The sequence below is a fragment of the Lithobates pipiens genome, unplaced genomic scaffold, assembly GCF_037356315.1.
Source record: "Lithobates pipiens isolate NorthernLeopardFrog02 unplaced genomic scaffold, aLitPip1_a1.2 Scaffold_22, whole genome shotgun sequence".
NCBI classification, from domain to species: domain Eukaryota; kingdom Metazoa; phylum Chordata; class Amphibia; order Anura; family Ranidae; genus Lithobates; species Lithobates pipiens.
In genome coordinates this window covers 87,278,519-87,296,729 of record NW_027507784.1, presented here as the reverse complement: position 1 = coordinate 87,296,729, position 18,211 = coordinate 87,278,519, and the positions used below count along the sequence as shown (strand labels likewise).

The following is an 18,211-nucleotide window of genomic DNA, read 5'->3' as shown; positions in this document are numbered from 1 at the left end:
CCACCACACTGCAACCTCTGCCATATACTCTAGTTTTAATGCAGGAATTAGCCCTGCTGCAAAGCATTGCATCAAAAATTGTACTTAAACGCCCCTGTTAAACAGGGGCAGAAAAATTGGGCTGATGGCATCAACCAGAACCAGAAATGTTCTTCCAACATATCAGCAGAGGAGGAAGAGGATAGACAATCAACATAACAGGACAGTCACTCAGCATCAGCATAGGCAGTCTTGAAGGGATGTGGCATTTCAAAAAAAATTATTCGGTTACATCAGCTTCAGGTGCTTGGTAGCTGTGGGTGATCCAAGACTGATTCATCTTGATGAAGGTCAGTCGATCAACTGATTCGGTGGACAGGCGCACCCTGTGTTTGGTAACAAAGCCACCAGCAGCACTGAAGGTGTGTTCCGAAAGAACGCTGGATGCAGGACAGGCCAGTAGCTCAATTGCATACTGTGCAAGCTCTGGCCAGTGATCCATTCTCAAGACCCAGTAAGCCAGAGGATTTTCGGTGGGAAAGGTGTCCAAGTCTGACCTTGCCCCTAGGTATTCCTGCACCATGTAAATCAGACGCTGGCGATGGGTGCTGGAACCGATCATACCTTGGGGCTGCGGACTAAAAAATTGTCTGAAAGCATCAGTCAGACGGCCACCTTCTCCACCGCTCCTTCTGACCGATGCCTCAGCAACACGTTGTCCAGGACCAGGAGTTTGTAACCTCCCAGTCTCTGGGAACGCGTTGCACAGACCTTTCTGCAAGGCCTTCCGGAGATGTCTCATCCTCATCTTGCCATCGCAGAGGGAGCAAAGGTCGACAACCTTACCCTTGTACCGTGGATCAAGGAGAGTGGCCAGCCAGTAATGGTCCCTCTCCTTGATCCGAAGAATACGAGGATCTTTCCGCAGGCTTTGCAGGATCAGGGAGGTCATGCAGCGTAGGTTAGCTGAGGCATTCGGTCCGGAGTCCTCTGGGTCACAAAGGACAACATGATCCGCAGCTACCTCCTCCCAGCCACGTACAAGTCCACGTGTTTCTTGGGACTGTAAATCATCCCTACAAGACTGCTGCTGCTGCTGCTGCTGCTGATGCTGAGTGCCAGCCTCCACCTCCATGCTGACACAATCATCCTCCTCCTCCTCCTCTTCCTCCTCCTCTTCCTGTGTGATGGGTGGCACAGCAGGAACACTGTCTGGATAAAGGGGGCCTTGAGAGGCAAGGAAGTCGTCCTCTTCCTGCCTCTGTTCTGCCTCAAGTGCCCTGTCCATTATTCCACGCAGCGTATGCTCCAAGAGGTGGACAAGAGGTACAGTGTCACTGATGCATGCACTGTCACTGCTCACCATCCTTGTGGCCTCCTCAAACGGTGACAGGACAGTGCATGCATCCCTGATCATGCCCCACTGGCGTGGTGAGAAAAAACCGAGCTCCCCTGACCCTGTCCTGGTGCCGTAGTCGCACAGGTACTCATTGATGGCCCTCTGCTGCGTGTGCAGCCGCTGCAGCATGGCCAATGTTGAGTTCCATCTGGTGGGCATGTCACATATAAGGCGGTTCTTGGGCAGGTTCAACTCCTTTTGGAGCTCAGCCAGCCGAGCACAGGCATTAAATGATCGGCGGAAATGCACACAGACTTTCCTGGCCTGCTTCAGGACATCCTGTAAGCCGGGGTACCTGCCCAAGGACCGCTGCACCACCAGGTTAAGGACATGAGCTACATAGGGCACATGGGTCAGTTGTCCCTGTCGGAGGGCGGAGAGGAGGTTGGTGCCATTGTCGCAAACCACCATTCCTGGCTTAAGCTGGCGTGGCGTCAACCACCTCTCGGCCTGCCCCTGCAGAGCTGACAAAACATCCGCCCCAGTGTGGCTCCTGTCCCCCAAACAAACCAGCGCAAGCACGGCATGGCATCGTTTTGCCTGCGTACTTGCGTAGCCCCTGGAACGCCTACGGAGCACCGCTGGTTCTGAGGACAGAGCACTGGAAGAGGCCATGGAGGAAGAAGAAGAGGAGGGGGTGGAGGAGAGAGGTGTGTCACAACCAATAGTAGCATTTTGGAGGCGTGGTGGCGGAACAACCTCCAACACTACTGCACCTTGTCCTGCATCCTTCCCAGCTGCCAGAAGAGTGACCCAATGGGCCGTGAAAGACAGGTAACGTCCCTGTCCATGCCTGCTGGACCATGAGTCAGCGGTAATATGCACCTTACCACTGACCGCCCTGTCCAGCGAGGCAAGGACATTGCCTTCCACATGCCGGTAGAGAGCCGGAATCGCCTTCCGTGAGAAAAAGTGGCGTTTGGGGACCTGCCACTGAGGAACCGCACATTGTACAAACTCACGGAAGGGGGCCGAGTCTACCAACTGAAAAGGCAGCAGTTGAAGTGCTAGCAATTTAGCCAAGCTAGCATTCAACCGCTGGGCATGTGGATGGCTGGGAGTGAACTTCTTCCGCCGGTCCAGCAGCTGGGGCAGGGACATTTGCCTGCTATAATCGGACGTGGGTGTACCGCTAGCAGAGTTCCCGGAAGCACTTGGCTGTGACACACCTAATTCTACACCTTCATTCCTCTCAGAGCAGGTTTTAGAGAGGACTGAAGGTCTAGTGGGGTTGGAGATGCCAGCTGATGAGGAGCAAGGAGAGGTCCGCTTTGTTCTTTGGTGTGGGTCTTTGAGGTACGCTTGCCAACGAGCTGCATGGCAGGTCAACATATGTCTGGTCAAGCATGTGGTGCCCAAGCGGCTGATGTTTTGGCCACGTGAGATACGCTTGAGACATATGTTGCAAATAGCAGCGGTGCGATCTGATGCACTCGTCTCAAAAAAGGCCCACACCTAAGAACTTTTAGAATAACGCGCAGAGGCAGCGCCCTGCACAGGCGGAGCTCTGCGGTGTGATTCAGTCGGTGTGCTGCCCCTAAGCTGGCCCCCGGAGGGCATCCTGCCTCGTTGGACATGTGCCTCCTCCTCCTCCCTCCTACCAGGCACCCACGTGGAGTCAGTGCCCTCATCATCCCCTCCCTCTTCATCGCTGTAGCAAACCTGGCAGTATGCTGCAGCTTGTGGAACATGACTGCCAGATTGCTGTCCTTCTTGAGCATCCCCCCTCTCTGCGCTCACGCTACTGCCTTCCTCTAGCTGAGTGTCATCATCAGAGCCCACAAAACACTGGGCATCCTCCTGGAGCATGTACCCAACACTGTGCTCAAAGAGTTCAGGAGACTCCTCAGGAGGATGTGGTGGGTCTAGGGAAGGAGTCACTGATGATGACATTGAGAGGAGGGAAGACGATGCGTTGGCAGCTGCTTTGCTACTACCCTGAGACTGGGTAAGAGAGGATGAGGAGGATGAAGAGGGCTTGGTCATCCACTCTACCAAGTCATTGGCATGTTGCGGTTCAACATGTCCAGCTGCCGAAAAGAAGGACAAGCATGTCCCATGGCCACGTGCTGATGACAATGCACTGCGTCCACGACCAGCACTGTTGTCTCTAGACACAGAGCCTGCTTGCCCTCTTTTATCGGCTCGCGCCTGTCTGCCTCTCCTTGCTGGCCTTCCAGACATGGTAATGGCCTGAAGGGAGTTGGGTAAAACAGCAGTTGGGTAGTTTATATTGTGCTGGAGGCACACAACACCCACTAACTCCTGCAGATGCCTTTATTATAGAACACCAGAGATAAAGGGGTATATACAGATGTATACTGTGCTGTGCTGGAGGCACACACAACTTCCAATAACTCCTGCAGATGGCAAGTGGGCTCAAATAGAGAACAGCTATGTAGGTGGATATAGCGGTATGTACTGGGTACAGAGCACGCAGACAGCACGCACTATCTCCTAACACTACTGACTGCAAGCTCTATTATTAAAGATAGATCACTAGCTATATAGGTGAGGTGAATATAGCGGTGTATACTGCGGTCAGGGCACGCAAACAATAACCACTACACAACAGCAAGATAGAAAATCGTCCGAAAACGATCGGTGTGTACTGTGTTGAAGGTACACAGAACACCCACTGCTTCAGACGCCAACACACTACACGAGGCCGCCGCGATGGCGGCCTTATATAGTGTGGGGCGTGCACTACACAGCCTGAGCTATGATTGGCCACAGGCATCCTGCCTGTGGCCAATCATGGCTCTCCTCGCTGCTGGCGCTGCGATTGGCCAAGCCTGCGGGGTCACAGTGCATGCTTGGCCAATCATGAGCCAGCAATGCACTGCGCCATCGCAGTGCATTGTGGGCCGTGAGCGCCACGCGAATTTGACGTGAACGGACCAAAATGTTCGGATTTCGCCGAACGGACGAACAGCCAATGTTCGAATCGAACGTATGTTCGACTCGAACACGAAGCTCATCCCTACTTACCAATAGGTCCCTAAACAGGAAAAAAAAAAAAAAAACATGTTAACTAGCAGACTGCAAGCCAATGACTCCTAATCTTCTATCGGTTTGATGCAAGACAAGAATGCCCTGTCCTCTCTGCTTTAAGACAACATGATGGATCGTTTCAAATGAAATAGTTTTTTCCACTTTTATGGATTTTGGATACCTTATTAATAGGCGCACTTTGATATTTATGATTTCCCAGTAACACATTTGCCTACTGTGTAGCAGCTTCCCCATCCAGTGCCTTTGCGGATGCCGCTAGAGCGCGCTGGCACACAGCGGCCGGCCAGCCACACTGAACACCTGCTTGATGATTTATGAAAAATTTATGCCAAACCTGCAGAAGCCCGGTGTCCAAATAATGAAGATTTTATTGATTCCGGGCAATTTGCTGACAAATGAAGTCAGAGCGGGCAGCGTCTGGCATTAATAACTGCTGACCTCTCGTTCCCCCCACCCGACGTGACAGAGGGAGGAGACCTGGAGGACAGAAGCTAATATTTACAGTGTGTAATGGATGTATTTACACAGCGTATTTAACGTGTGATAATGCAGAGATGTAGCCATTGTGAAATGACAGAAAATCCCATTATTAAGGTTGGAAGTATATAAGGAGTGGACAGATCAGAAGATTGCAACCTAATGAGCATAAAATACCAATAGCCAGGGCTTTTTTTGTTAGAGACTAGGCTCAGGAACTCTCCCCTTCCGAGTCACCCCTTGTTAGGGATGAGCCGAACACCCCCCGGTTCGGTTCGCACCAGAACTTTCGAACGGACCCCAATTTCGAACGAACTTTAGAACCCCATTGACGTCTATGGGACTCGAACGTTTGAAATTAAAAGTGCTAATTTTAAAGGCTAATATGCAAGATACTGTCCTAAAAAGGGTTTGGGGACCTGGCTCTTGCCCCAGGGGACATGGGTCAATGCCTAAAATGTTTTTAAAAATGGCCGTTTTGGCGGGAGCACTGATTTTAATGACGATTAAAGTGAAAAAAAAAGTGAAATATTCCTTTAAATATGGTGCCTGGGGGGTGTCTGTAGTATGCCTGTGAAGTGCCATGTGTTTCCCGTGTTTAGAACAGTCCCTGCACAAAATGACATTAAACAGAAATAACACCATTGAAAACTGCTTGCGGTTTTAATGTTATATCTGGTTCCTGCAATATGGTTGAAAACCATTGAGAAAAATGGCATGGGTAGCCCTCCCTGCCCATTACCAGCCCCTTTGGGTCTTGTACGCATATCAAGGGGAACCCTGTACCCATATTAAAAAAAAGGAAATGCGTGTGGCCCCCAGGCCTTATATACTCAGAACAGCAGTATACAGGCGGTGCAAACAAGACAGGGACTGTGTAGGTTTGTTGTGTTAAGTTGAATCTGTTTGTAATTTTCAACTGGTACATTTTTAAAGTGTAGCTCCAGTCAAAAAAACTATTTTTAAGCTTTTTGGAAAACATAGGGAAGGCTTATCACCCCTGTATAATTAGTTTTGTCTTCCATCTTTTTTCATCTCACTTGCTGTTGTCTCCTTCCGTTTGCAAGTAGGAGATGTTTGTAAGTTGGATGTTTGAAAGTAGGGGCCTGCCCTATATGCTCTGCAGAACTGGCGGAACAAGGTGTTGGTTTTGCCACAACATTGTAAGCCCTCAAAGTGACTCTTGCTGGGCGCTGGAGCGCCCTGCTGTGAACGATTATATCAAGAATTGTAATTACATGCCATTGTTGAACAGTGGTAGAAAAATTTACCTTTGGTGGTTGTGGTGCTGGTGCCACAACACTATAAGTCCTCACAGTTACTCTGGGTGGGCACAGGAACGGGCCCTCCTTTGAAATATTATATCAAGAATTGTAATTACATGTCCCTGTTAAACAGGGGCAGAAAAATTGGGCCTTAGGCACTGGTGCCACAACACTGCAACCTCTCCCATATACTCTTGTTTTATTGCAGGAATTAGCCCTGCTGCAAAGCATTGCATCAAAAATTGTACTTAAACGCCCCTGTTAAACAGGGGCAGAAAAATTGGGCTAATGGCATCACCCAGAACCAGAAATGTTCTTCCAACATATCAGTGGAGGAGGAAGAGGATAGACAATCAACATAACAGGACAGTCACTCAGCATCAGCATAGGCAGTCTTGACGGGATGTGATATTTAAAAAAAAATTATTCGGTTACATCAGCTTCAGGTGCTTGGTAGCTGTGGGTGATCCAAGACTGATTCATCTTGATGAAGGTCAGTCGATCAACTGATTCGGTGGACAGCCGCACCCTGTGATCGGTAACAAAGCCACCAGCAGCACTGAAGGTGTGTTCCGAAAGAACGCTGGATGCAGGACAGGCCAGTAGCTCAATTGCATACTGTGCAAGCTCTGGCCAGTGATCCATCCTCAAGACCCAGTAAGCCAGAGGATTTTCGGTGGGAAAGGTGTCCAAGTCTGACCTTGCCCCTAGGTATTCCTGCACCATGTAAATCAGACGCTGGCGATGGGTGCTGGAACCGATCATACCTTGGGGCTGCGGACTAAAAAATTGTCTGAAAGCATCAGTCAGACGGCCACCTTCTCCACCGCTCCTTCTGACCGATGCCTCAGCAACATGTTGTCCAGGACCAGGAGTTTGTAACCTCCCAGTCTCTGGGAACGCGTTGCACAGACCTTTCTGCAAGGCCTCCCGGAGATATCTCATCCTCTGCTCCCTCTGTGATGGCAAGATAAGGTTGGCAACCTTACCCTTGTACCGTGGATCAAGGAGCGAGTGGCCAGCCAGTAATGGCCCCTCTCCTTGATCCGAAGAATACGAGGATCCTTCTGCAGGCTTTGTAGGATCAGGGAGGCCATGCAGCGTAGGTTAGCTGAGGCATTCGGTCCGGAGTCCTCTGGGTCACTAAGGACAACATGATGCGCAGCTACCTCCTCCCAGCCACGTACAAGTCCACGTGTTTCTTGGGACTGTAAATCATCCCTACAAGACTGCTGCTGCTGAGTGCCAGCCTCCACCTCCATGCTGACACAATCATCCTCCTCCTCCTCCTCCTCCTCTTCCTCCTCCTCATCCTCTTCCTGTGTGATGGGTGGCACAGCAGGAACACTGTCTGGATAAAGGGGGCCTTGAGAGGCAAGGAAGTCCTCCTCTTCCTGCCTCTGTTCTGCCTCAAGTGCCCTGTCCATTATTCCACTCAGCGTATGCTCCAAGAGGTGGACAAGAGGTACAGTGTCACTGATGCATGCACTGTCACTGCTCACCATCCTTGTGGCCTCCTCAAACGGTGACAGGACAGTGCATGCATCCCTGATCATGCCCCACTGGCGTGGTGAGAAAAAACCGAGCTCCCCTGACCCTGTCCTGGTGCCGTAGTCGCACAGGTACTCATTGATGGCCCTCTGCTGCGTGTGCAGCCGCTGCAGCATGGCCAACGTTGAGTTCCACCTGGTGGGCATGTCACATATAAGGCGGTTCTTGGGCAGGTTCAACTCCTTTTGGAGCTCAGCCAGCCGAGCACAGGCATTAAATGATCAGCGGAAATGAACACAGACTTTCCTGGCCTGCTTCAGGACATCCTGTAAGCCCGGGTACCTGCCCAAGAACCGCTGCACCACCAGGTTAAGGACGTGAGCTACACAGGGCACATGGGTCCGTTGTCCCTGTCGGAGGGCGGAGAGGAGGTTGGTGCCATTGTCGCAAACCACCATTCCTGGCTTAAGCTGGCGTGGTGTCAACCACCTCTCGGCCTGCCCCTGCAGAACTGACAAAACATCCGCCCCAGTGTGGCTTCTGTCCCCCAAACAAACCAGCGCAAGCACAGCATGGCATCGTTTTGCCTGCGTACTTGCGTAGCCCCTGGAACGCCTACGGAGCACCGCTGGTTCTGAGGACAGAGCACTGGAAGAGGCCATGGAGGAAGAAGAAGAGGAGGGGGTGGAGGAGAGAGGTGTGTCACAACCAATAGTAGCATTTTGGAGGCGTGGTGGCGGAACAACCTCCAACACTACTGCACCTTGTCCTGCATCCTTCCCAGCTGCCAGAAGAGTGAACCAATGGGCCGTGAAAGACAGGTAACGTCCCTGTCCATGCCTGCTGGACCATGAGTCAGCGGTAATATGCACCTTACCGCTGACCGCCCTGTCCAGCGAGGCAAGGACATTGCCTTCCACATGCCGGTAGAGAGCCGGAATCGCCTTCCTTGCGAAAAAGTGGCGTTTGGGGACCTGCTACTGAGGAACCGCACATTGTAGAAACTCACGGAAGGGGGCCGAGTCTACCAACTGAAAAGGCAGCAGTTGAAGTGCTAGCAATTTAGCCAAGCTAGCATTCAACCGCTGGGCATGTGGATGGCTGGGAGTGAACTTCTTTCGCCGCTCCAGCAGCTGGGGCAGGGACATTTGCCTGCTATAATCGGACGTGGGTGTACCGCTAGCAGAGTTCCCGGAAGAACTTGGCTGTGACACACCTAATTCTACACCTTCATTCCTCTCAGAGCAGGTTTCAGAGAGGACTGAAGGTCTAGTGGGGTTGGAGATGCCAGCTGATGAGGAGCAAGGAGAGGTCCGCTTTGTTCTTTGGTGTGGGTCTTTGAGGTACGCTTGCCAACGAGCTGCATGGCAGGTCAACATATGTCTGGTCAAGCATGTGGTGCCCAAGCGGCTGATGTTTTGGCCACGCGAGATACGCTTGAGACATATGTTGCAAATAGCAGCGGTGCAATCTGATGCACTCGTCTCAAAAAAGGCCCACACCAAAGAACTTTTAGAATAACGCGCAGAGGCAGCGCCCTGCACAGGCGGAGCTCTGCGGTGTGATTCAGTCGGTGTGCTGCCCCTAAGCTGGCCCCCGGAAGGCATCCTGCCTCATTGGACATGTGCCTCCTCCTCCCTCCTACCAGGCACCCACGTGGAGTCAGTGCCCTCATCATCCCCTCCCTCTTCATCGCTGTAGCAAACCTGGCAGTATGCTGCAGCTTGTGGAACATGACTGCCAGATTGCTGTCCTTCTTGAGCATCCCCTCTCTCTGCGCTCACGCTACTGCCTTCCTTTAGCTGAGTGTCATCATCAGAGCCCACAAAACACTGGGCATCCTCCTGGAGCTTGTACCCAACACTGTGCTCAAAGAGTTCAGGAGACTCCTCAGGAGGACGTGGTGGGTCTAGGGAAGGAGTCACTGATGATGACATTGAGAGGAGGGAAGACGATGCGTTGGCAGCTGCTTTGCTACTACCCTGAGACTGGGTGAGAGAGGATGAGGAGGATGAAGAGGGCTTGGTCATCCACTCTACCAAGTCATTGGCATGTTGCGGTTCAACATGTCCAGCTGCCGAAAAGAAGGACAAGCGTGTCCCATGGCCACGTGCTGATGACAATGCACCGCGTCCTGGACCAGCACTGTTGTCTCTAGACACAGAGCCTGCTTGCCCTCTTTTATCGGCTCGCGCCTGTCTGCCTCTCCTTGCTGGCCTTCCAGACATGGTAATGGCCTGAAGGGAGTTGGGTAAAACAGCAGTGTAATGGAGTCACACAACACCCACTAAGCCCTGCAGATGACTCTATTAGAGAACAGCAATAAACGGTAGATACAGGTGTATATTGTGCTGGAGTCACACAGCACCCACTAACTCCTGCAGATGCCTTTTTTATAGAACACCAGAGATAAAGGGGTATATACAGATGTATACTGTGCTGTGCTGGAGGCACACACAACTTCCAATAACTCCTGCAGATGGCAAGTGGGCTCAAATAGAGAAGAGCTATGTAGGTGGATATAGCGGTGTGTACTGGGTACAGAGCACGCAGACAGCGCGCACAAGCTCCTAACACTACTGACTGCAAGCTCCATTATAAAAGATAGATCACTAGCTATATAGGTGAGGTGAATATAGCGGTGTATACTGCGGTCAGGGCACGCAGACAACAACCACTACACAACAGCAAGATCGAAAATCGGCCGAAAACGATCGGTGTGTACTGTGTTGAAGGTACACAGAACACCCACTAACTGCTTCAGACGCCAACACACTACACTAGGCCGCCGCCTTATATAGTGTGGGGCGTGTACTACACAGCCTGAGCTATGATTGGCCACAGGCAATCATGGCTCTCCTCGCTGCTGGCGCTGTGATTGGCCAAGCATGCGGGGTCACAGTGCATGCTTGGCCAATCATGAGCCAGCAATGCACTGCGATGACGCAGTGCATTGTGGGCCGTGAGCGCCACACGAATTTGGCACGAACGGCCCATAACGTTCGGAATTCGCCGAACGGGCGAACAGCCGATGTTCGAGTCGAACGTATGTTCGACTCGAACACGAAGCTCATCCCTACCCCTTGTCTCTGCCCGCTGCCCACCTCTGAGCACCGTCCCTTGGTTCCAAACCCAACTCACCTTCCAGTATCGCCACTTTTAGAGACTACAGAACCAAGTAACATTTGTGATGCCAAGTCATTTGTATGGAATTTGTCAATGATCAATAAAGTCCCTTGCAGTCAACAATAGACCCCTTAGCAACAATGGACCACTTGCGACAATATACACCCACCCCCACCAACAATAGACCTCCAGCAGCAACAAATCTCCCCACAGCCAGCATCAATATACCCATCCCTCAACAGTAGATACCTCCTAGCAACAACTGACCACCCAGCAATGTAAGCTCCACCCCCAGTAACAAGATGCAGCACCCTGATGTTTAGGCAGGGTTTCTCCTAAAATTTACCTGTCAGGTATAGTTACCTTGGCCAATTGTTAGGGATCAATTAATTCCACCCCAAGTCTACAATTGCTGCACCACTTCTGTCGCTAGGTGGCCAGGTATCTGGTGACATTAGATAAGACGAGGGCGATGCAAGGACAGATTAGGAGTATGTGGGGTATCTCAGCCAATGGGCAGGGGTTTTCTTAAATCCCTTGGCCTGCTGGAGAGCCTATATATTTGGGTGCAGTCAGGTGATCGGGGTTCTGTGTCACGGGAATGACTGTCTGGGCGGATGCGTGTTGTACTGCCCAGACTTCTAGGCCGGAGATTGGGCCTATCCAGGGGGCATCTGGCTGCTAGGCTGTCTGAGGACCTTTCCAGAAGCAGAAGAGCAGCGTAGGGTTGGAACTGTGGCTTGAAATCCATTGAGAAGTGACGGTTCTGCTGGCCAGAGAACCTGTCGTGGTTGGGGGTAGAGGGGGAAGCTGTCGCCACTAAGGGACCATCCACCTTATTACCAGGGACCAGAGTGAATAACTAAAGCAAGTACCAGGGCGGAATTCTTAACAACCGGGGACAGTGAAGAATCGGGAAACTTCAGTTCGGTATCAAGCCAGGGACCCAGCCATCAGAGGCGACTCTTGCAGAGCAGCCTTGTGTGTCAAGCCAGGGACCGAGCAGGCCAGTCAGGTGAAGCTTGAGAAGTATCTGGAGTGCCAAGTTAGGGACCCAGCAGAGAAGTGTGGGTGGTGCTTGAGGAAGATACTACAGTGAAGATTGGAGGAGCTCAGTGTGTTGAAGAACTACAAGAAGTGATCGTAGTGGAAGTGAAGGAACTGTTACACTTTGTGTTAGAAGCTGTTAAAGTGGTTGTAAACCCTTACAACCAACTTTGACCTACAGGTAAGCCTAGATTAAGGCTTACCTGTAGGTCCAAGAAATATCTCCTAAACCTACACGGTTTAGGAGATATTAGCCAAAAGACAGGCACCGATGTCTATGGTTCATATGTCACGAGTGGCGGCTCCTGTGCGCATGCGCAGGAGTGACATCATCGCGGCTTCGCCGAATGACAGCGGCGGAGCAGCGAGACCCACCGAGAAGATGGATGCGCCGGACTACAGGGGACAGCGGTGACTTCGCTGGCTCCTGTGTCAGGTAAGTGGCACATAATGGACTACTATGCGATCCTACACATGCAGACGTGGCATCTTGCTGTATGCCTTGCCCTGCATGGCTGTCCTCCTGTAGAAGTCTCGGTGTCTGACAATTAAAATGGCAACTGCTTAAGGGTATCCTGACCCCAACCCTCTCTCTCAAAGTTCTGTTTAGGAGAAATAAAATCTTTGCATTCAAGAAGTGTCTGATGCCCATGAATCTAACTTGCATTACACCCACTATGCCTCACAACCCACTCTGTATGGAAGGATGTCAGCAGGTTTTGGCCCTGGAGGTTCTCAGACTGAAGGAGGCCTGGGACCTTGCTACAGATAGATCCCCCACCAGCAACAATAAACCCCCTGCAAAAATAGATTCCCCAGCAGCCAATATCAATAGACCCTGCAACAGACCCCAGCGAATGTCTGGCTTATTTGGAAGGAGGCATACAGTTATCTAGGGCCATTGTGAGAACTGACCCAAGTCTAGGATCCTTTTTGTGACTGTTCAGTTTCTCTCCCTTGTGCACAAGAACCAGCGGTTGCTTTGACTGGGACAATTCCTACAAAGTCTGGTTACCGGCCATTCCATTAGCTCCGTACTGTTCTAAAAAGCAGAGATATAGCGAGGAGTGTCCAAGCGTTACTGCATAGTGTTGCTGGAGTATCCCAGATCTCCCGTCATCCCATCCAATTTATTCAGCAACAAATCTCAAAAGACAACCCCCCCCCCTAGACTGATCATTGTGCATTCATTGAACGAGCGATTGCGACTGTGTCTGGCTGCCTCTGCACTAATTTGGGAGATGAACCTGTGGTGATCAGTGGCTCTTGCCGGGTGAACATTTCATTCCATATCACTACAACATAGGAATTATTTTGTAGCCGAAGGTAAGAACTAAAAGCAAATTAGACTGCTTAAGATGGAGGAAGTGTGCAGAAGACCAACAACGGCTCTCAATTTCTCACATGATCAACAGGTATTTTACTTATCTAATAGATATAAAAATGCTTTTAATGTGTAGTGCCCCTACCATTTTGGTAGATGCCTAGAGGGGTTTTTGATAGCGTAGGAGGTAGAAATAGGTAAATTTAAGTTCTTTACTGGGCCTGGTTGTGGATTTGAGGTTGGGAGTGATAGAGTAGAGGGAGGTGTGGCCGCCTACACCTGGGCTCAGGGATACCTCCTCTGCTTGGGAATGGACTCTGCTGGCAAGACAGGATGGACCGAGACCTGAGTGGCAGGAAACCCCATGTGAGAGAAGAGACCAATTGTTAATTTTTGTGGTCTGGAAGGAGGTCTCATAAAAAGGGTGGGTCACATGTCCTCGGGGGGGATTCCAGGAAAGGGCTTGAGGTACAGAGGTTCGGGACTGGAGGCCTGGGGGTTCCGAGACCCAGGCGCCTCCAGGGAGGAGGTTTGAAAGCCCAGGAGTTCAAAGATCCCAGAGCCGGATAGCCGAAGGTGACTCTAGGGAGGCCAAGGTCAGGTTCCCTGGAGCAGGAGTCATGTAACGCAGGAGGAAGTAGCAAATAAGTGGAAGAAGAATATTGGGAACAACTTTCTGTGAGTAGAACATGGACTGTTGCAAGAGTGCAAAAGTAGTCCAAACCCAGTGGAGCTATTCAGAAATTCTTTGCCGTGTATCCAAAGACTACAGTATGAAACACTTCTCGGGGTTAGTGGAGGAGGCTGGACACTGCAAGTCACAGAAATAGGTGGTGAGGCTTAGGACTTTGAATTTCAACTTCCACGGCATTATTCAGAGTGATGCTCAGCTGCCCATAGTGAGAGAGTACTTTAGAAATCAGAGAAGGATCGCTAACAGGGGAATTTAATCTACAAAGCTACGGCTACAATTTGATATTTCCCTTTTCTATTTCAAATATGGGATTCAACGGGGCATCTCATATGCTTCATTCTATTGCCCTACAAATGTGTCCCAAATAAAGCCATTTAAAAAGTTCAGAGTGTAAATTGCTACTTTTATGGACTGACATAGGAGGATTTGAATCGGAACAAGCTGGCATAAAGTAAAAAAATGAACAAATTCAGCAGCTCCTAAGGGGGTAGTGCTCTACAAATGGTATATATTTAATAGAACAAATAAGGAAGCAAATAAGAGAAGTTCATTGCTAGAGCAGGGCTACTAAAAGGCAGCATGTTTAGTTGCAGTTAAGTCAAAGACCTAAAAGTCTCTGGTTGGGACCAAACAAGTTCTCTGGCCAGAAGCATATTTAGCAGGTTCATTAAACCACCTGCTGGTCCTGTAACAGCTACCATTTATTTTCTAAACTGCATTTGTCCACCTTTGGGATAAAGAATATACCTGACCCATTGCATCTCAGGCTTACCCTTCTCTCCCGAGGCTTTAATCTCACAGGTCTCCCAGCCAGCTCATCCAGATCCTAAAGAAAATTAAAAAAATAAAAAATAAAATAAAAATAAAAAAAGTTATTTCATTTTATTTGTGGATTTTATTTCACAGAAATGGAAAAAAGTATCCCTTGCTGGTAAATGTAAAGGATTCTAAAACGATCAGGGAGTTCTTCCAGAATGCAGAAATGTCAAGACCCAAGATGGACATTCACAACTCTCATGAAACAGAGTAAAATAACTGTACGAGGGGCTTACAGAACTGCAAATACAACATAATGTAGCAACAGATGCATATATTTATATCAGGACATAATGGCTTGGTTTTATTTTAAATTATTTATACAAAAGAGCCGAGAATCCATTAAGACATCAAGTTCCACCAAATATATACACAATCACTTATAAAATTCCAAAACATTTCAGGATAGCTTAATATTCCACAACTAAATACATAATCTTCCAGCCTCAAAGCTCCTTCGTGTCTTCATGTTTTAGAAGACAACTACCACAAATACATCAGGATTTACCCAGATGGACTCTTCAAATTACCCTTTAATATTTTTTTTTAAATAAAAAGAAGAAAAAAAAAGGAATATACAAACAGCCAAGATGACCACGTTTTAGTATATTGTTCTTTTCTGTTTGAGAGGAAAGCACTAGGTCAGGGGTAGGCAACCTTGGACCTCCAGCTGTGGTGAAACTACAAGTCCAATTATGCCTCTGCCTATAGGAGTCATGCCTGTGATTGTCAGGGTCTTGCAAAGTCTCATGGGTCTTGTAGTTTCACCACAGCTGGAGGGCCAAGGTTGCCTATCCCTGCACTAGGTCCTCCATAGCACAGATGCTTCAGACCCTGTTAATCCACATAGCAATGGAAGGAGGTTTAGAGTCCCTCCAACAATGGGTAATACAGGCTTTGGTAGCATTGACCAAGTGACGTAGCACCAATTTTCTATATGTCTGGAGGCGGAATTTGTGAACAGAGGAGCAAGAGAAAAAAAAAAAAAAAAAAGCAGGATCCTCTGGTATTGGGTGATATGTACATTTTTGAGATATCTTCTGTACCTCCAACCAATACCGTGTACTCTTTGAGCTAGACCAGAAGATGTGAAATAAAGTCCCTTGTTCCTCTCTGCAAATTTTCTCCAGAGGTATCGGATCACTGTTAGAGATGCAAAGAGTTGATGGGGTATAATACCAACGTGTCAATAATTTATAATTAGACTCCCGAAATTGCGTACAAATAGAGGAGTTCAACAAGAGATAGATAATATTCTGACGCTGGGCTGGTGTAAATGTCTTATTGAGATATCTTTTCCATATACTCAGACCCAGGATCAAAAAGTCATTTGAGGGAGCAATTAAAGCATACATCTTATAAATAGTACGAGAAAGAAGTTCCTTTTCATTACAGTACCAAATGTTTGTTGACGTTGATAGTTCGTTGGTGGTCCTAAAGATCTGAAAAATAGTGTAACTGCAACGCCTACCAGAAGTTTATCTCATACCAACCCCCCAGTTGCATCATTGGACACAGTGGGCCAAGTCTTAGAAGTCAAAAAATGTGAGGCCTGAAAACAGCCCTTCTCCAAAAGTCTGTAAAAACACACCCAGCAGAAAACTTAGGTTCACTAGAATGGGGAACAGTGATGGTATGGAAGAAAACTTAGGGTTCCGACAAATCCTAGAGCCAATTTCACAGTGTGGGGCCTATAATGGGATGCATTTTAAGAGAGGTCGGTAGGGCTGCATAACACCAAGACGCTCTACACAAAAGGTACGGGACTGAGCTGTTTCTATGTCTGGTTCAGACAGAGATTTTAAACTCTGGACAATCATTCTGCCAAGATGGGCAGCTTGATAATATTTAAATGCACCGATACAGCTACTCCGCCAAAGCACTTAGGTAATGTCAGGAGGCATCAACTAATCCTCGGTCATTTATTCACCATATAAATTTAGTAAAAGAGGGCATGGATCTGACCTAAAAAAGGCTGCAGGAATAGAAATGGGCAGGAAATATTGGCAGGATACTCATTTTGATGATATTACAATCGGCCGAACCAGGAGCCTTGATGCCATTTATTCAATAAGGATTGTACTGAATTAAATAAAGATGGAGAATTTTCCGCAAAAGTATTGCCTAATTTGGTGGTATATAGGTGCCCAAGTACTTTAATGCAGAAGACATCCATTTAAAATGAAAGTTAAACTGTATAGTGCAACACAGTGAAAAGGGCAATGCAACTCCCATAGCTTCAGATTTGGTGTAATTTTTAGGTTTGATAAAGCTCCGTAGCATTGAATCTCCTTCAAAAGGTTAGGCACTGAAACATGTGGATCAGGCATAGAAAAAGGCAGATCTGCATAAGCTGAAACTTTATGGGCTTGGTTTTAATGCATGTGTGGGCCCAATCTAAAAGCACAAACATTCAGATGTTCCCATGGTGTATTCTAAAAGTACCAAAAAAATACCTAGTAACCTTGCAAGAAATCCAGCGAGCTACCAAATTGATGGCTACTGCAATTGGATGGTGCATCCAGGCACTCGGGACAAACGCTCGGAATGCAAGATGCCACCAAATATTCCAGGGTACATGGACCTCCTTTATAGTAGGAAAGGTGATCTGCAAACACTTGAAAAGTTGGTGGCGTCTTGTGCAGATATTGAACATAAGTAAACTGTTGCTTTCAATTTCAAGTTGGCATGCTGGTTTTTTTTTTTTTTTTTGCCTTTACGTTTTTATTTCGGTCTGTGCCCCATCAGGAACAAGACTATCGGCAGGGCAATTCCCATCCCCACAGACTCAACAGAAAGTCAAATCTAATTGACATAATACTTTCAAATGGCATTGGTCTTGTGTAGAACCCATTACATTAACTCATGGCAATTTGCTTACAATTTTGGCATTTTGTCACCAGCCAACAATGACCTAAAATCAGAATTTTAGAATTTGAGATAGATTAGATAGAATTTCTGGCTCATAAAAGTATAGTAATCTGCACCGTTAAAAAAAAACTCCTAATTTTTTTTTCAAGGGTAAGTTCGCCTGTTCATGAAAAAAAAAACCTGTAAAATATCCTGGCCATCCCTGTACCCCAGACGCACATAGTGGCTGTGATGCCCTATGCTGCTAGGGCAATGGTCTATACACCTACACTAAAAATATACAGCCATGGATTGAATATCCATTATAATGCGTGCAATGGCAATCCCCTATTGGTCAGCACAACCATGTGACTGTTCTGACCACCAGCAACCATTTCTTTCTTCTAGGTCACCCCTTTGGAAGAAGCCTCAGATGTTCTTCTCATTGGGCGGAATAGTCACATGGATTTATCCTTAAAGCGGAACTTCACCTGTAAAGGAAGTTCCAATTTATCTTCTCCTCTCCCCCTTCTTTCCCAGTTCTGGACTATTTTTTTTAATAAATCAAATTAAAGTACAACTAAAAAGGCAGGATTAGAACACCTGTCAATTTTCTTTATTTTCTGTCTGTGCCCCAGTTAGAGAGATTTATCCTCGGTCCCGTTTACCATTTTCATTGAAAATGAAAGTAGAAAGAAATTCGATTGTCCTCAGAAAAGTAGTAGTGA

The 18,211-nt window shown here is 48.3% G+C and overlaps 1 protein-coding gene across 1 annotated transcript in view; it reads right to left on the bottom strand.

Moving 5' to 3' along the window:
• Positions 1-18,211, bottom strand: part of LOC143923894 (rac GTPase-activating protein 1-like) — a 168,098-nt gene that overhangs the window by 111,968 nt on the left and 37,919 nt on the right. The window contains exon 6 of the mRNA XM_077447838.1: positions 14,590-14,643. Coding sequence (XP_077303964.1) covers positions 14,590-14,643 — 54 coding nt within the window. The remainder of the gene's footprint in view (positions 1-14,589; positions 14,644-18,211) is intronic.